Source organism: Acipenser ruthenus, chromosome 19 (assembly GCF_902713425.1).
Source record: "Acipenser ruthenus chromosome 19, fAciRut3.2 maternal haplotype, whole genome shotgun sequence".
Classification (NCBI taxonomy): domain Eukaryota; kingdom Metazoa; phylum Chordata; class Actinopteri; order Acipenseriformes; family Acipenseridae; genus Acipenser; species Acipenser ruthenus.
The window spans coordinates 12,164,240-12,184,992 of NC_081207.1; the positions used below are offsets into that span (position 1 = coordinate 12,164,240).

The following is a 20,753-nucleotide window of genomic DNA, read 5'->3' on the forward strand; positions in this document are numbered from 1 at the left end:
AAATAATAGGCGTATAGTGCTATTATTTATGAAAGCTTTGTCTTTAAACAGTGGATTTCAAACAGCCAGTGAAATATTTAGTTCATTTATGCAGGTACCCAGAGGCATTAGCATTTTAATTTTCTTTGAGAAGTGTAGGAGGAATTAATGAATGCAGTGCCTTATTGATGCACATAGATTGCTAGATCTTTCTCCAGCTTCATTTTTCAGTCATAATAAGACAGTCTGTAACTGATAATTAGACAGGGCAAAAATAATTACTGTACAAACATGACTTGATTTCTCTAAGCCTCATTTAGTCCCAGAGTTCAGAGTACAGGGTTCAAATTAATGACTCAATGTAGCTACTGGCAACGAAGTACTTAAAAAAGTACTTAAAAAACCATCACAACACAGTTCACGGTGAAAAACAGCTCTTTATTTGTGCTGGGTTGCTTGTTTGGCAACCTTAAATAATAATACCTGGCTCTACACAATGTTTTATACTAATAATGACACACACTTTATACACACGATCACAAGTCCAATAGTGAGTGCTTAGTGCAAGTGGTGATTTAATACAATAATCTGTGACAACAGTTGTGTGGGTTTGATGCTGGCTTAGCGTGACAGCTCCTGGATATTTAGCCGTCTAGAATAACAAATGTTAAACAGACAGATAAGATATTAAAACCCACCGCTGCTGCACTTTGAAATGAAGGAGGGCTGGGCGATAGAGTGGCTGAGCTACGACGAGAGGTCTGAAACGATACAAGCTCTGTGGACGGGGCTTGGTCAGATTTAACAGGAGGTTGGTCAGATTAAACATGATCTCAGCCTCTGGGTAGTTGATCGAGCCAATCATCCTGGAGGCCCACCAAGTCTGCCATTTACTGCGGAGCTTTTACAATCACCAGGAAGTCAGAAAAAAAGTATTTTCCAGTCAGGTATTGCACCCACCTAATAACCAGACACAGAATACATGTTACAATTAAAAGTGCAGTGCAGTTTCACTTTACATTGCCCTGTCCCTGCTGAGTGCTGTTGATCGCTCATTTTCGGTCAGTGTAAGCCACCTCCACCTTCACAATAAGCTACTAACTAAAAGATACGCCAGGACTGCTGGGGCTTTTGATATCACAGTGGTCACAGATAAGTCTCTGACATTATCGTGCACATTAAATTATCACTCACAATACATGTAGCGTGCACGGTGTGGTATGTAAATTAGCCTAATACTGTGCTCGTAAATTAATGCTTTCTTTTTTAGTAAATGGGGCAGTATTTTGATTTATCGCGCACGTTAGGCTAACTACTTTACATGCGTGCTAACTCCAAATGTAGTGTCCTTTTGTAAATGAGGCCCATGGTATACATGTATAATAACTAACAACTACAAACACCAATGGCACTTGAAACGTATGTTTTTATATATAGCATACAATCATACATACTAAAATACATGCAAAAGTAGATATATCATAAGAAAATAGATTCCAGCCAATATACGTAGATGTCTTATGGTATTTTTTTTTTCTTTTTAACCATATAGTAAGCTGGGTCGAATGAGAGTAAATGACTAATGGGGTCTAATTATTATTTTTTTAATCTGTGCCATCCGATTTTTACCCACACGCCAGATAATCGTAAATCAGCATTGTATGTATGAAGTGTTATAAATAAATGTACATTCTGCATGACAAAATGCACAATTTTAAATTATACCCAAAATAGATATTCCCGATAGATATACAGTCTCCCTGCACGCTAGTAGTTTCCATAACAGCGAAATATGCTTCTATTAATTTTTCTTGATCTCATTAACATGCATTTTGATTAACAAGTTCCTCTTATCAAGTCATTGAGACAGGAAGTGATGTATGTGACCTGCGACAATTTTTAATAGGGGTGCACCGATATAAGGCTATCATAGTTTTTGTTATTTTAGCCGATAATGTACACCGATATTCATGCTTAAATTTCTTCCAGCACAGAATTTAATGTTTGGTCAGGCGCGCTTACTAATGACACAAGAACATCGACACTTAGTTTCTCAGTGCTGTGTAACGTGTGATCAAAATGCAGTAAATACATCTCAAAAGAGTGGTTTAAGTTATTATTATTATTATTATTATTATTATTATTATTATTATTATCATTATTATTATTCGTAGTTTAGAGTACATGTAGCATATACAGTTACCAGACTGACATTCAAAAACCTAAGTCATGCTTTGTAGTTGGTTTCAGGCTGACAAAACTGTAATAATATAGGGGTATTTATTATTCGTAAGAAAATGGTATTAACCAGACAAATTATTGTTCAAATGAAGCATCGATGCGTGTTTAGTTACAAAACTTCCTCTGCGATGTCTCTGCTCCGTCACTCTCTCTTTGGCAGCTTGGCATCACCTCAAATCCTTGAACGTACACAGTTTCGATGAAAAGCACTTTTTTAAAACCAAGACTACAGCAGCAACAACAACAATCTCCCTAACTTCCAAGGAGTTGTGGGCTCTCTAAATGTTAAGTGAGAATTACCTTTTATAATCTTTGTTTATCTTGCTATATGGCAAACGATGCGGCTGCCACATCGTTTCCCTTCCGGGTAAATGATTTAGTGTACCGTAGCTCTGCCCCCTTTCTAGATGGCCGACTTCCACTTAACCTTGGGAATGAATTGTCTGGCCATCCAGTCCAGGGCACTGTTTCCTTTACACAGCACCCTCACAGGTCGGGAGGGAGATCACCAAGAATCATTCTGTCTCTGTCACAAAGTTAATGTCACATTATATATATATATATATATATATATATATATATATATATATATATATATATATATATATATGTATATATATGTTTTCTACAGAAGTGTTTTTACTAGTACAAATGCAAAGTGTTATTTTTGTGTGACTGTTGTAAAACAAATGTATAAATTGCTGACCAGCACACAATATAATACTACGTTATTCTTTGTATTCATTTTCTAAAGTACAGTGGAACGTCACATATCCGACCGTCAATTAACTGCCTTGCTAAATAAACAGCAGTGTGGAGTAGTGTGGGCAGCAGTGTGGAATCGTGGTTAGGGCTCTGGACTCCTGACCAGAGGGTTCAATCCCTTGTGGGGGACACTGCTGCTGTACCCTTGAGCAAGGTACTTTACCTAGATTGCTCCAGTAAAAACCCAACTGTATAAATGGGTAATTGTATGTAAAAAATAATGTGATATCTGTATAATGTGAAATAATGTATAATATGTATAATGTGATATCTTGTAACAATTGTAAGTCGCCCTGGATAAGGGTGTCTGCTAAGAAATAAATAATAATAATAATAATAATAATAAAATTAGGCTATGAGAGTAATGGTATTGGCAGCAAGTGCAGTGTCCGTGATGGAAACAGTAAGAAAGAGTTATAGCAATCAGCCTTTTGGTGACTTCCCCTTTAAGAGAGACAGGCTGCGTGCATGTGTCAGTCAGCTGTGTGTAGAAGTGACGTTTCAATACACCAGTTGAGAAAGCTTTGTGTTTTACTCTTTTTTGTGCAATGTGTTTATATGATGGAGCGCACGGTTGCAGATATTGGCACCGTGTTGTTGTAGCTTTTAAATGCATTTGAATTAAGCAAAGCAAGCTTCATAAACGCAATGCTTACCGGCCATTTGTTTAAAATAGCCGAAGCTATATTTAAACTAAACTTCTTATCGGCTGTTGGCAATATCAAGAAAGAGTGCAAAGTACCGTGACAGAGATATTAAGAAAGCAGAACCAGGGAGGCAGGGACTTCTAAAGTTAAGAAAGAAGCCCTTGTGTGCAGGTTACTGTACATTTACTGTTTGTTTTGTATTTTTTTTTTTTTAAGTTTTGCATGGAGATGGCTTATAGCAAACCGCATAGCAACTCTGTGTATTGTAGCCTAATTAATATGGTTTACGTTTGCTTACTTTTAAAGCAAAGAATTTCCCTGTGTTTAAAGCAGTTTGTGTGTTGTTTTTGTCCACTAACCTATTTATGGATGTGTAAATGTCATTTTCTATAGATGTTCGCAAATCCAACCTTTTCGCATATCCGCCTATACCCCAGTCCACAGGGGGTCAGATATGCAACGTTGTACTGTAAATGCAACAAGTAAACAATACCTGTTTGTTTTTTGTCATAAATACAACAAGTAAATTATATATGTTTAAATACAGGCCCTATGTCTTGTTGTAGTAGTTTACCTGCACTGTCTATTTATTATCGGTATCCTATCGGTATCGGCTGATATGGGTAGATAACCATCAGCTATCGGTATCGGCCAAGAAAATCTTATCGGTGCACCCCTACTTTTTAATGAGAAATGCATTCATCAACGACCTCATCGACTCAATTTTAAAGCATTAAGGGAATGATTTAATTAAATTTGTTTGAAAACACTATGTAACACAATTTTTGTTCCTGGGTAGTAAGTGTTATTTCCTAATTGCTTATGCCTCAAAAGTATAGAAAATGGCTATTATTCCCCACAAACTTTGCTTTTGTGACCAGGACAGTGATATTTTGAAATTTACCTATTTCCAATGAGAAAACGGGCGAATTTGTGTCTTTTCGTTCACATAAAGTCAGAAAAAAACAACATATGAATCCAAATTAACATGTATTTATACTAAAGTAATACAAAAATGACTACAAAAGATTTAGAAGTGAGTAGTTTTTTGAGATTTACAATTATACTGTAAATCACTTTCACGAATCAGACCCCAAATGTAGTCTCCCATCATGTTCTCGTTATACTGTCCTTGGTAGCGGCGTTCAAAGTCCAGTATATCCTGGTGGAAGCGCTCGCCTTGCTCCTCCGAGTACGCTCCCATGTTCTTGAATTTATCAAGATGAGCATCAAGGATATGGACTTTGAGGGACATCCTACAGCCCATTGTGCCGTAGTTCTTCACCAGAGTCTCAACCAGCTCCACATAGTTTTCGGCCTTGTGATTGCCCAGGAAGCCCTGAACCACTGCGACAAAGCTGTTCCAAGCCGCTTTCTCCTTACTAGTGAGCTTCTTGGGGAATTTATTGCACTCCAGGATCTTCTTTATCTGTGGTCCGACGAAGACACCGGCTTTGACCTTTGCCTCAGACAGCTTAGGGAAGAAGTCTTGAAGGTACTTGAAGGCTGCCGACTCCTTATCTAGAGCTCTGACAAATTGTTTCATAAGGCCCAATTTGATGTGCAGTGGTGGCATCAGCACCTTCCGGGGGTCCACAGTGGCTCCCACTTGACGTTGTTCCTCCCCACAGAGAACTCGGTCCGCTGTGGCCAGTCCCGCATGTGGTAGTGCGCCTTGGTGTCCCTGCTGTCCCAAAGGCAAAGATAGCAGGGAAACTTGGTAAAACCGCCTTGGAGACCCATCAGGAATGCCACCATTTTGAAGTCTCCTATGACCTTGATGCCATCTCAGAAAAATGCAGATATGTATCCACTTAGGCAGCTGGAACTAAACTGAACTGGTAGGCTTAAGGCCCCTGTATTTATACTACTATTTATATTACTGGAAAGTTCTAGAAAGTTCTAGAAGTTACTCCAAGTTTACTCAGCACTGAATCTATCTGGAATGTTCTGGAAAATAGGTACATTTCAAAATATCACTGTCCTGGTCACAAAAGCAAAGTTTGTGGGGAATAATAACCATTTTCTATACTTTTGAGGCATAAGCAATTAGGAAATAACACTTACTACCCAGGAACCAAAAAAAAAAAAAAATCTGTTACACGGTGAAATCACTTGCTACTAAAGTTGTACTATATCACGAGTTTGATACAATAACACTGTTTTCAATCCTGCCCATTGTTTCTAAAGGTGAAATACAGGACAGGCAATAAATATCAAAAGACATAGATAATAGATGTACTGCTCCTTTTAATACGACAAGGTATAAAGGTTTAGTTTTAGGTGCTGAGTGTAATATGGGCTGCAGGAAAGTGTTTGCGTATAAATACAGCAGACACAGTCGCCATGTCAGGTTATGTATCAGTCAGAAACCATTATGTTTACAGATATTGGCAAAACATTATGTGTAATGGAGTAATATGCATCACGAGTTGTAAATAATAAAAATATAGCTTCTAATCCTCAGCAGTGAGGTATACAATTCTGACAGATGATTTATTTTGGTAGTTGTGGTATTTGAAACCAGAGGGTTCTACAAACTCACATAATATAAGATGCAGTATCATTTTTAGATCTTTTATAGCAGCGCTTGACTTATCTCCTTAAATTTAGAGAAGCTATTTTCTGTCTTCCTAAACTGAAGAGTTTATTTCAGAATACATTTGGAGTTGCATGGACCAGTAACAGCAGACGCCACTGATGTGAGGTTCAGCTACAGGAGCAAAACCTTTCTCAGTGTGCTTGTGTACATTGTGGTTATTGTTTTAAAAAAAAATACTTTCCAAAAAGTAAATTCAAATTACTGTTACTTTTCTTTCAAGGGGTGAGTACCAAGAGCTTAGAGAACCCCAGCTCTTAAGCACTATGCCAAAGAGCCAGGCTTGTCTGCATTCGTGACTATTTAACTTTTAATATGACATCATCTCAACGATAGGAGACAGAATCCGTAATGACAGTGCATCACACAACACTGCCTTGTTACACACCTTAAAAAAGCTCTACATTAGAGGTCCACTGAAATTCTTATTCTGCATTTCTTGTATCTTTTCTCTTTTCAGTTCCCTCTTTCTGGGGGCTAGTAAACTCAGCCTGGAACCTGTGCTCAGTTGGAAAGAGACAATCACCAGCTAACATTGAAACCAGCCATATGATTTTTGACCCCTTCCTGACTCCACTACGTATAAATACAGGGGGTAGAAAGGTAAGTCATTTTTTCTTTAATATTTCAAGGAAATGTGTGATGGATGTTGTAAAATTGTGTTTTACAATACTATATAATACAATGTAGTTTACATGTATGTAGTACATTTTACGTTATCCATCTTATCTTATTTTATGGAATAACATGGGAGATTTTGTGGTCTTGTTTAATGCAGTTTCATAAATGACTCGCAAAACTCACTGGATTATATTGTCTGGTAAAACGTATTTGGTACTGGTGGGCCTTTGAACACTACAGTCTATATCAGAGGTCGGCAATTAAATTTCATTGTGGGCCAAATGACCTGCGGGCAGCCGCAGAGCGGGCCACTTACATCCCCAACCCAACCCTTCCCACCCTGTGTTGCTGTGTGGTGCATGGCATAGAGAACACATACTGAACAATTCCAATGTATTTTGACCTATCATTCATATCATAGTCCAGGGCGCATGGCACATTTTAATAATCTATGTGTTGCTGCTGCTGTATTTTTAATGCACGTACATTAAGATGTGCCATGCACCCTGGACTACATGAGCTTTAACTGCATTCCTGGCAGCAATGTGCATCAATAATCTTTACTTGCATACACAACCGGATGTATCGATATTTGTTCCATGATGGGGGAAAAAAATGGCAGATTAAATTGTTTCACCGGCAACCGGTTCCTTAAAAAAAAAATGTTTTAAAAAAAGCTGTGGCCGTTTGAAAACAAATCAATAAGGAATAAAGTAACAATTGTGATAGTGTGTCCTGGTAAACTCCAAATACATATCAGTAAAAATAATATAGCATCTGTGTTGCATCTATTAAGAGACAAATTAGTTTACTTTAACACAGTGGCGACGTATAGGGGGGCACACCTGGTCATGTGCCCCCCCCCCAGATTTCTACCAGTTACAGGGAAAGAAAAGTGCTGAAAAGATATTTTTTTTTGGTGGCTTCAATATGCTTCAATAGGTACAGCTTTCAATTACTATATACATGAACCGCCACTCACAACTGACCAATGACATGCTTACTGTCTGCCAAAGAGCATGTTTCAAATTTCTGTTTGTGATTGGGCTATTTACTGTCATTCAGGAGAGGTTCAACCTTGAACTCTTCTGATTGGACAATGCACACAGCTTTTACACTTTACAGTCGAAACGGACGCGCAACGTGATGTAACACTGAGTGAAAGACGTGAAGTATGGCCTGATATGGTAGGGGAAAGGAAAAAAGGATAAAAAAAATTTGCTATTTATTTTGGTCGCCCTAATTTGTCTAAATAACAGAAAACTGTTGATGAACCGTCTGAAGACAACAAGCTAGCAGCTACCACCGGCAGTCCTGCGCCAGTCAAATGGTAATTAAATTAGTCAGGATTTGTGAGATTAAATAAAATGGTTTGCTTTGCTTTGAACAAAATGTTAGTTAACAAAAATGAACAACCATAAGTACGAATTAAATTATATATAGTTATTTTATTTATTATCATAACATGAAATTGAAATGTGATGCGCATGTTAAAAGTTCAAGTCCTTTGCTTTGTATTTCCTTTTTTGTTTTTAATCGGAAGTGTTCTAAACACTTTTTTTTTTTTTTTTTATAAATTTAGTCGTTGCCAATTATTTTCTCCCCAATTTGAAATGCCCAATTATTTTTAGGCTCAGCTCACCGCTACCACCCCTGCGCTGACTCGGGAGGGGCGAAGATGAACACACGCTGTCCTCCGAAGCGTGTGTCGTCAACCGCCCGCTTCTTTACACTCTGCAGACTCACCGTGCAGCTGCCTCAGAGCTACAGTGTCGGAGGACAACGCAGCTCTGGGCAGCTTACAGGCAAGCCTGCAGGCGCCCGGCCAGACTACAGGGGTCGCTGGTGCGTGGTGAGCCGAGGACACCCTGGCCGACCTAACCCTCCCTCCCCCCGGGCGACGCTCGGCCAATTGAGCGCCGCCCCCTGGGAGCTCCCGTCCACGGTCGGCTGTGGAATAGCCTGGATTCGAACTCGCGACATCCAGGCTATAGAGCGCATCCTGCACTCTAGCGAGTGCTTTTACTGGATGCGCCACTCGTGAGCCCCCTTCTAAACACTTTTTTTTTAACTATTTTGCACAACAGTGTATTTTGTTATTGGATCTTATGTTAAAAAAAAGATTGTTTCTTATTTTTCGAAACGAAAACGTCAATGCACGAATAAGAAATCTGGTTTCCAATTGCACCACTGTCATTACTCACCTTACTCACCATTTCAATCCCCTCCCGAAAAAAATCCTGGCTAAGCCACTGCTGCCAGGGTTTATTATTTAAAAATAAAAATATATATTATAATAAATATGTTTTTCATAAGTGGGTAGAGAATATGTAAGTGCGCAGTTTATTTCAAACTTTCAAACCTTAATAACATAACCAGAGTGTCTAAGACCCTTCACCGTTATATTTGTTCTCATGTGAGACTTCCACTTTTCACAATCTTCCACACAGTCACAATATGTGCTAAAAATTGAGTGAATTTGATGTAGCTTAAAATGGCAAAAAGACAGCTAGATATGGAGTTTTTCTACAACAAAAAGCTAAACCACCAACACCAGACACATCAACAGAAACCAGACCTGACTCTTCTGTAGTTCAGAATGTTATTAACAGCATGAGAGTGTGACGATACTTCCATTTCAAACTCTCAGGTTAGTGCAGGTGCAGCTGTCAATAAGAGACCCTTGGCTGTAAAGTGTTGTTTGCAGCTCTCTTGATTGTGACAATCTGGCATAGAACTGTTTGTGATGAAAGATCTGGTAATGTTAGAAAGCTAGCTTAATGTTTACATAAAAATGGTTAAAATCGGGCATCGGGTTTGAGCACGGTTTCGCTTTGTTAGTTCTTTTTTTTTTCGGGGGGGGGGCTGTGCCCCACCAGTTTTTCAAGTCACGACTCACCACTGCTTTAACATTCTGATATGTCAAAAGTGAATCGTTACTTCAAATGTCAGCTGTTCAGCCGGTGCCCCCCACATTTGTCAAGTGGTTTTGAGTGACATATTGTGCAATTTGGTACTTCAACAAAATAATGAGGGGCTGTGCCAGTGTGACCCGCCCCAGTGTGTATTTTGTTTTTTATGTTGTATGTGGTGTTCACATGCAGATAAAATGTGTATTAATATGTGAGTGCACAAATTAGTTCACGTGCTGGGATTCAAGTGAATAATTAATTAGTAATTGAATCCAAGCACAGCTGTATAAATAGTTGCACAATTCACGCACTCTGGGTTGTGTGCTCGTGAGTGGAGAACGAGTGTGGAGAAGAGATTAAAATAATAAGTAATTAACAATAACAAATTCTACTTGTGATACTTGTTTAGTGTTTGTCCACCGTTTGTTTGTCTGTCTGTTCGTTTTGGCCACCGTGCCTATTTGTTCATTTTTTAATGAACGCAAGAAGCACAATTCATTCACCATTTCACATCGCAGCACTGTGTTTCTTCCGGGTCTGACGTCACCACTCAAGCCATCCTGTGACAGGGGTGCATACATTTTTGGAGGACTGCCTATTATCTCTGTCAAGTCTGTCACACTGTCACACCTGATGTTTTAAAGCTGATCACAATTGTGCAATTGATATCATTGAATTTGTTATAAAGTAATGACGCATTTAAAATACAAATGTATGCTACTTAAGAAAAAAAAAAAAGTTATTCTGCATTCCTGTGTATGAGGGTTCCATACCACAGCCAGAGAACCCAGGAGAGGCTAACAGGGAGATATATAAATGGTTCTAACCCTAAAGTGCATTGTTTATGTACTGGCTTACAGTGTGATGCCTTAGACAACCTTTAATCAAGAATAATCACACAGACCCATTCAATTTAAAATTTCAACAGTTCAAAGCATTATCAGTACTCCTTTGGTTTATTAAATGCTTAAAAATTGATCGAGTGGTTACAGACTACGGCTGCTATGATTAAATCGAAAATCGATTTTTTGATCAATTCCATTCCTTATTATATACATCGATATAAATACTGGACAATCGATTCAATAATTACATTTTTGAATGTGCATAGTTAATAACATTATTTAAGATTATCAACAAAACTGCACTGAATGCCCTCTTGCTATTTACAGTATTTCTGCTTTTATAGAACTTTTCCTCCGCTTCATGAGTCAGAAGACATAATTAAATCTAAACTTTTAGTCTGTTTTGGGCAGCTATTATCTTTAAGTGAATAATATATTTAAAAAGTCCCGGAAACTCCTTTAAAATTAATTGGATATGACCTCATGTTCTCTACCTTTTTAATCTCTAAAATATGTGAGATAATCTTTGAACTGATAACATATTTTCTGGTACCATAAAGTCCTAATTACTTATTAAGATACAAGTATATATAGATATATGTTTTTTTAAAAAAATATATAACACCAGCTCTGTTTAATTATTCCATCCATGGTCTAAAATATATTTCCTTCTTGCCAGTAAAAGCATACTTTTCAGTGAGTATTTAATAAATTTGTTTCTTTTAATTTATAAGTGCGTTTTACAAACTTTGCTTCTCTTTAGCCAAAAATTCCTTTCTCTAGCAGTCCTGAGATAACTTATAGATAAAGACTTGAAGAGGCCTACTTTCTAACCGGAGTTACTTTTTAATTAATAAGAAACTCTACTGTAAGCACTTTCCCAAATTCATTGCATGAAATCATGCATTGGCCGGATTTAAGAAACTGCCCACATCTGTATTTACCTGATAAGAAAAAGCTTACATCCTAATTTTACAACTAAGCTCTCATTAATTTTATAGATAATTGTGGCAAAGTTGTTAACAGTCTGCAGGTGCGGGTGCATGTGATCAATAAAGAGATAAACAATTATAATCCAGGTGCAATAAGAACATAAGAACATAAAGTTTACAAACGAGAGGAGGCCATTCAGCCCATCTTGCTCGTTTGGTTGTTAGTAGCTTATTGATCCCAGAATCTCATCAAGCAGCTTCTTGAAGGATCCCAGGGTGTCAGCTTCAACAACATTACTGGGGAGTTGGTTCCAGACCCTCACAATTCTCTGTGTAAAAAAGTGCCTCCTATTTTCTGTTCTGAATGCCCCTTTATTTAATCTCCATTTGTGACCCCTGGTCCTTGTTTCTTTTTTCAGGTCAAAAAAGTGATCATCTACATTTTGAAGTGGCTCGAATTTGTTGGATGTTTTGATTTCTGGTGGTTGTGTTTGACAAAGTTTCTTTTTTTCCCTGCTTCTGCCTACCTGAACCCAGCTGTTTTGACCATCTTCAATCTCCTTGGTGGCTTTCAGTCTGCTAGGGGTGCCGAGTTCCATGAATTCCATGAATTGTAGGTGTGCCAGCTCCTCAAGCTCCTCATTGTCTCATTTCCTGCAGCTCCATTTCTAGCATACTTACTAGTTTAAGCAAATCCTGGATCGTGCGGCACTTTACACACACTTGGTTGAGCTCTGCTGGGTTTTCTCGGATTTCCCACATCATGCAGGTGTCACAGATTACTGGCTTGAAGTCCATGTTAAATTTTTTTTTTTTTTTTGGAAGTTTAGTTTAGCTTCTGCAGCTGTCAACCTGCTTTCAAAACTGCTTCTAACTGCTCTGTAGTTTTCCACGACTGTGCTTCTCCCATACTGTCGCTTCCACACACTGTCGCTGGGAAGACTGGCTGGCTTTTGTTTATCTGTGTTGTGCTGCTGGCTCCACCCCTCCCCTGTGTCTCAGAATGGCGGCGAATTTGAATCAGCTGCTCTGAGTTTCAGCTTGTTATCAGAAAAAGACATGCAGACTTTAAGCTGCGGTGTTTTCTGATTAAAGCAATTAAAGATGTAATTTCTCCTTACTGCTTCTAACTGCTCTGCACTTTTCCACGACTGTACTTCTCCCACGCTGTCGCTTCCACACGCTGGCTCTAGATCCTTTAAAACACAGCACAACTATTACAATATTTTAACATTGTTGCAGTTTCACAAATGTTCAATTTGTATCCCAAAAATCAACCTGCTTTCAGTAGGAGTGACTTTTTGGGGTCAGGTTCTGCTCTCAGTGGGTCTGTCAAAGCCACTACAGGATCCTTTATCCATGTTTGCACATCACAGGTGTGGGTAACAGTCTTTAAAAGCCTGATACCTGCAAAAAACATTTCGGTTCTGTGACAGAGAGCGAATGAATCCTAGTCAACAATCTCCCTCCCAATCTGTGAGGGCGCTGTATAACAGGAACAGTGTGCCCCAGACTGGTTGGTCTGGCAGTTCATTCCGGGGTCAATACACGTTGTGTAGAGCCAACATTGTTATTTAACGGTCTCATGCAGAAAAGGAAGAAAATAAAGAACTGTTTTGAATGATGAACTTTGTGTCTGTCATTGTTGGAGCACCTGCATCGCCTGTACACCTCAGCACTGCAAACCACTCGATCACAGGCTCCCATTTTTACATTCTCATTTCCATCATCAGTGGGGAAACTTCAAAGAAATGAAGTTGGTTTTATCAAAGGGCCATGCATCTCTGCCACATACACATTTGGCTCAAAAAAGTGCTACCACCTTGTATAAGGGAGGAAGTGATTTAGGGTCACATGAGACAATGTGGCCCCTGAGGACTGGAATTTGACACCTCTGATATAGAGAGTTTACTTTTAGTTACTTATATTAAAGGATTTTTGTAAAGAAAATTAATTTTAAAGTAGGAGAATACTGTAGTTATAATACAATAAATATAATAATACAATAAATATAATACCGAATGTTATATTTATTGTATTACAGCATTAAGAAACTTCTCTTTTAAATCAGGCAGTGTGTAAACTAAAAATGAACTTGTCTTTTAAAATGGTATTCAGTTGCACCAATGAGTTGCACTAGGAAATGAAATGCTCTCTGAGTGAATGGATCAAATGGAAGTCATGCATCAAGGTTGTGTTTATACATACAGTTGATGTGTCACAGTGATGTGTTTTGACTTAATGAAGACATTCAGCAAGGACTTTGAAAAATCTGACATTTGATTTGCAAATCCATGGAGAAATGGATCATGAACACCAAAAGATTTAATGGACTAAATTAACATAAGGTGTAATAGCAGTTGTGGCAAAGTGGTTGCTGATTATGAACAGGTGCAGAGGTGATGCAGTGCAGGAATAAACAGACAGAGATTTGTAATCCAGTATGGAAAATAGACGTTTTATTTTTGTTATAATCCAGGTCTGGTGACCAAATAATAAACTCCGGTTATACACAGCGATGGGTAAATGATTTCAGCTGACTCTATTCCCTGCAGCTGCTACCTCGTTTACCTTCCAGGTCAATACGTTCCCGCACCGAGGTCTCGCCTTTTTCCAGGCTGACCTCCTTCCTGACCCAGGAAATGAACTGTCAGGCCAACCAGTCCAAAGCCTTTCCCTTTTGCTACTTAGCGCCCTCACAGGTCGAGAGGGAGATTTACAACCAGAACTCATTATATTTCTGTCACACAGAACATTCTAATTTGGTTGTTGGTTTGTTTGATTTAATGTTTCATAGCCCAAAATACAAAGGCTTTTCCCCATACTCACCACCCTGAAGCACTGGAAATGGCTGAATGCCTTGCCTTCTTTGAAGACACCTTATTTAAAGAAAAGGTTTTCACACAGTGAAATTCAGGTCTGAATTCTACTGAGATAACAATAGACATATTCTTTGGCTTTTTAAATAGTTGTGGTCCAGTGGTTAAAGAAAAGGGCTTGTAACCAGGAGGTCCCCGGTTCAAATCCCACCTCAGCCACTGACTCATTGTGTGACCCTGAGCAAGTCACTTAACCTCCTTGTGCTCCGTCTCTTGGGTGAGATGTAATTGTAAGTGACTCTGCAGCTGATGCATAGTTCACACACCCTAGTCTCTGTAAGTCGCCTTGGATAAAGGCGTCTGCTAAATAAACAAATAATAATAATAATAATATGCTAATTAATTATTGGAATTCTGGGTACGGTTGTCATTTCACCAGTATTTTGCTACATGCTGTGTCTCTGGTTTTATAACTTAGTTTTGAGTTTCAGTATTCGTTTATTCAAAGTGTCTGGCAACATATATGCACTGTACAGTAGTTAAACAAATAAATCAATATAGATTTATATTGTCATGTCTACAGATTCTTACAGATTTCTACGGAATAAATTGCTACAGAATATTCAAAATCTATAGCAACGCCTATAAGAAAGTGACAGAGATTCTACTGTATTTATCACCTTGTTTATTTTAAAATCCATAAAATATATATTGAAAGGAAAAAAAAACATACACTGGAAAGTAATAATGAATAAATGATACACTCAATGGACTGCACATACAGCTCTGAATTATTTAATAACGAACACACCAGGCCATTTAATTTCCTTCCTATAAAAATGTGATTCACAAAAAAGATACAACAGTATAAAAATTAAATTATGCATTTAGACAATACCTTTTACTTCTGGTTAACATTAGCCATTATTTAAGGTGCATTTTTGTAATGGGGCCCTTCTTAGTATTTAACTTATTTTTAAGAAAATGTAATGCACGTATTTAGAGCGATGGCTGTTTACACTGAATAGACCCCTATTTTCCAATATGTACTGTAGCTGATTAAGATTTCTATTTTTTGTAATTTATATTTACCCCTTGTGGCAAAGTGGCTTGCCGTGCGCAGGTGTAGTTGGTGCAGTGCTCAGGAATAGCACACACAAGACAGTGAAAGTTCAATAAAACAGCTCCTTTATTTGGCTGGGTTGCGTCTCAACAACACTTAAATAATAAGCATGGGCGCTACACAGCAATGTGTATTGCTTTGTGCAAAACAAGGGTTTCAGTCCCGAAACAATAAGACACTAATAATTAACACACAACACAGACACGGTCACTTCTCCTGATAGTGAGTGCTCTTGTGCAGGTGTGGTGAAAGACAAACCGTTCATGAAACAGTGGAGTAGTGTAGTCCGGGTTTAGTGCTGGCTTGTAGCTACAGCTCCCGGCTAGTGCTTAGCTGTCTAACAAAGACAAATGACAAACAGTTAGCACATCAAACAAACAAAACACAAAACACTCACGATAATTAATTACTTCCATTTCCTTAACAGGTCCTTTCAGTAACCACATCAAAAGGAACCGATTACGGCATCACGTCTCCTAAAATACCCTTAGTCACGCCCCCTCCGATAGCTAGTTCAATCACGTCTCCTCCAACCCATGACTGACACATCGCTTACCGTACTAGGGCGATGACTTCTGGTATCGTGACTCTGCCCCCTTCCTGGATGGCCGGCTTCCGACTGACCCTGGAATGAACTGCCCAACCATCCAGTACGAGGCACACTGGTCCTGTTACACAGCACCCTCACAGGTCAGGAGGGAGATTGTTGACTTAGATTCATTCGCTCTCTGTCATACCCCCTTTTTATCTAACTGCAACTGTTCAACATGGAACCATATATTGACAGGCTAGTTTCTAATCAGTGAGAACAAAGGGAAGGCTTTAAATACTTATACATAGGATTGAACAAAAGACGGTTCATATTTGGTTCAGCTGTATTTTATTTTGATTTGACTCTGGATCTGCAAGGCCAGAACCACCTCTATAATATATAATATGTAAATGACAGTCTTCTGCACAACTTTTTGCACTTCCCCTGCTGATCTACTGAATTTAATTATGTATTTAAAAAGTCCCACCTTGTTATTTTAAATACTGAATGTTACAAATGAATTGTAAGCAGTTAAATGATTCCACACCAGCTGGGTTCGAAGCACACTGTTCAATAAATTAAGAGCACAGCAGGTATTTTCCTCTAGGGTCTATTGAACAACAACTGGCAAGCGTTACTTTGGTTATTATGAAAAGGACAGATACAAGTGAGAGCTGTATTTCAGCACAGTCTGTTTGTGGAGTAAAATCATGGAAATAGTCCTGTTAATCACAATAAGGCAATAATGGCATGTTCTGTTATGAAAGTATACTATATATGAATATATTATACGTGAACTTATTGAAAATACTCACTATATATATATATATATATATATATATATATATATATATATATATATATATATATAAGGCTGAACAATTAGTTTTGTCCAAGGGACTAAGATTTGTACCAACAAAAAAAGTAGCTGATGAATTCACAATAATCAATAATATGCAACGTTTTTTCCGATGTCCGCGTCTACATGCCCACTTCACAGAAACTGATCCTAATACCCAACACATAGATTTTAACCAACTTATGAAACAGCATAACTTATCTAAAGAGGAACATTTTGCACTGCGGAACATGCAAAATCAAGATGAAATTGTAATAAAACCTGCTGTCAAAGGAGGAGCAGTAGTTTTCTGGAGTAAAGACCTCTATACAGAAGAAACCCAACAACAACTTTCCAACACTAATTTCTACACTAAGAACTGCAAAGATCTCACTCACTGTTTACAGGCCACTGTCATTTCCACTATTAATGATGCTATCTCAAACAATTTGTTACCCACATCTTCACGTAATCTAATAGTGGAAAACCCCTGTTGCAGTCCTTTTTACTTACTTCCAAATATCCACAAACCAAACAATCCAGGCCGCCCAATTGTATCAGCCTGTTCCTGTCCAACGGAACTGATCTCCAAATTTCTTGATGAAATCTTCAAACCCCTTGTTGAATCACTGCCTTCCTATGTTAAAGACTACACATTTTCTAAAACAATTGGATAATTTCAAAGAACAGCACTCTTGTGATAATATTTTTTTACATTTAAAGCCTGTACACTGTTATACCAAATAATGAAGGGTTAATTGCAATAAAGCACTTTCTTGATGAACAGATAGTGAAAGAACCTTCAACAGATGTCCTTCTGAGACTGGCTGAACTTGTGCTCACATTGAATTGTTTTTCCTTTGATGGTAATTTTTACACTCAAGTAAGGGGTGTTAGCATGGGAACTAAAATGGGACCATCATATGCTTGCCTTTTTGTGGGATCAGTTGAAAACAAATTTTTACAGCAATACAATGGAAACACACCTAAACTGTATCTTAGATACATTGACGATATCTTTGGGATTTCCACCAACTCCAGTGAGGATTTAAAACAGTCAGTCAGTAACACATTTCCACCCAGCCCTGGATTTCACATGGAACATATCAGAAACTGGCAATACTATATTTTTCTTAGCCATTTCCATCACTGTTTTGAATTCCACCATTAACACCACTGTCTACTACAAACCAACTGATTCTCATTCATATCTGCAGTATGACTCCTCACACCCTAAGGCTTGCCGTGACTCGATTCCCTATTCATGACTGTTAAGACTCAGACTTATTTGCAGCGACGATCAAGATTTCTTCGCCAAAAGCGAGGAAATGTGTGTGTTTTTTGGAAATTGTGGCTTTCAGGACAAGATCATCACTAAAGCTAAATCTCGCATTTCAAATATAAATAGAAAAAATGATTTATATAATAACAATATACAACACACAGATGATAGAATCCCTCTGGTCCTCACTCACCACCCTACCAACAGAAAGATACAGACAACTGTGCAAAGAAACTTTACAATTTTACAACAAGACCCATCTACAGCGCCTATTTTCAAGACTCCCCCCTTGATGTCATATAGAAGAAACAAGAATATAAGAGAATATGTGGTACACAGTGCTATTCGTCCTTCTGGGGAACCTTTGAAAGTCACATATCCATGTAATAGACCACGATGTAATACCTGTAAATACATTCATTCTGAAACAAAGATTAGAGGCATTAAATCTTCATTCAACATTCATGAACATTTTATATCCCTCTAAAGAAATAGTCTACTGCATTATCTGCAAGAAATGGAACAAATTGTATATTGGGGAAACTAAAAGGCGTTTAGCAGACCGGTTTGTAGAACACTTAAGAAGCATTCGCATTAGGAGGCTGTGTGGTCCAGTGGTTAAAGAAAAGGGCTTGTAACCAGGAGGTCCCCGTTTCAAATATATATATATATATATATATATATATATATATATATATTTATAATTAGACAGAAACCTGTTTTTGAGGGTAAAATGAAGAGACAATGTCATACCCAGTCATTTCGCATTGGTAGTGAGTGGATTAGATTTGGGGTACCACAGCACTTGTGGGAGAGACTGCATATTTTGCATATTTTTAAAGACGATGTTCTACTCATGCATACCAAGATGTTTAGTGAGCAAATAGTCTGAATGAAGTTACAGTATCTGGCAACAAACTCCCCATCCCCAGTTGTACTGCTTTCCTAGAAAAAGGAGAACATTTCGGGTTACCATTCTACTTGTGAGATGTCTTGTCACTTTCATGAATGTCATTCTTTATTATTTTTTTAATAAAAATACCATATTTTTTGTGTTCCACGAAACCAGACTTCCTTCAGCATTTAGTTGCAAAATATAATTTCTGTGTTCTGTTTTTAAATGTAAAGGGCACTTCCTTTGTGGTACGGGATGAAAAATGTATCATACTGAAGGGGCAGGTGCTTGGTTTAATTTGAGTAAAGTCTATACAACAGCAGCCCAATCCAGGCTACATATACAGGCTATATACTTTTTCCATTTAAAAACAGTCGCCACCGCTTAGAATGGGCATGTTTGTGTTAACGTGATTCACCCGCAGTAAGCGATGGACGGTATAAACTCCCAAACAATAACCTGACATTCAAAATGTCCACCAATCCCCAGTACAGTAATCAAAACAAACAAGCGTGTATGCAGTTACAAATCTTTATTAAGACACTCCTTACACTAATAAAAATGATGTATTAAAACCTATCAATGTAATAAAAAGTAAGTGCAAAAAAGTAATGCAAGTGCAGAAATGTACAGTACAGACTACATTACTGCAAATTGTTTCCTGCGAAGAGCTCTGTGATACACATCTGGATGGACGGCAAACTTTCAGTGTTTTCTAAAAAATCCCAATTCGGCTCTCTATACGGATGCTGCTCTGTAGCACGCTGCAGTGTTACAAGCGCAGTATGCACACTTACATCATCGGTGTCTGTTTCAGGTGACACAGCTGAGAATTCTTCCTCTGACATCCCCTCTGCTGTTGTCAGAGTTTCAGTTTTGCTTGTATTTTCGTCAGCACTCCTCCTCAACAGAAAACTTTTTTGAAGCAACTTTGCATTGTTTGATGATTGACAGACTTCCAAGCATGCTTTAGCAAGTGCACAGTATCTAACAGAGACATTTTATTTACACTGAATTTTTGTGCTGATGCTCATCGCGTTTCTCTTTCCAGCCATGCTTGCTGTTGCAGTCAGTGCTGTTTTTTCACTGTGAAACCCGACATGTGTACAGGGATTAAATAGTCAAGGTACAGTACAGAGGTAATCGCTCATTAACGAGGTGCAAACAGCTGATTGATCGATCTGTTAAGCTTTTACTACAGTAAAGTGCTGCCTTTTTTATTGAAATCTATGTGAATGGCAAGGTAATGAGTGGATTAGTAAAAGAGATTACTACAGTATAAGCAGTGCGTTTGTTGTTTAAATTTATGTGAATGGTACATAACGAGATCCAAACAGCTGAGGTTGCCCAAAATATAGCATGCTTAACACAATATAAACAATGCCTTTGTTATGTAAATAAATGGGATATCGCTATTTGTCCGATATAAACAGCTGCCCAAATAACCCTGTACGGTGTAAGTGGTGGAGGCTGGAGAGGTGGGGACAGCAATGGCTGCCTTGGAGGCTGAAGAGGTGGAAGCAGCAACGGCTGTACCTGAGGTTGGAGAGGTCGGGACAGCAACGGCTGCCAGAGAGGCTGCAGATATGGCGACAGCAAGGACTGTACCTGAGGTTGGAGAGGTTGCGTTGTGTGCAATTTAAGGTCTTGATGCCATATTGGATTTGCTGTTGCTTCTTCTCTCTTCTATCTGTCAGGCCCATCTTTCAAGTCTTGTCAGTTC

General features: G+C 38.3%; 1 protein-coding gene across 1 annotated transcript in view; it reads left to right on the forward strand.

Moving 5' to 3' along the window:
• LOC117424360 (carbonic anhydrase-related protein 10) overlaps nucleotides 1-20,753 on the forward strand; it is a 214,218-nt gene that overhangs the window by 125,820 nt on the left and 67,645 nt on the right. Inside the window, exon 4 of the mRNA XM_034040617.3 lies at nucleotides 6,692-6,834. Within this exon, the coding sequence (XP_033896508.1) occupies nucleotides 6,692-6,834 (143 nt within the window). The remainder of the gene's footprint in view (nucleotides 1-6,691; nucleotides 6,835-20,753) is intronic.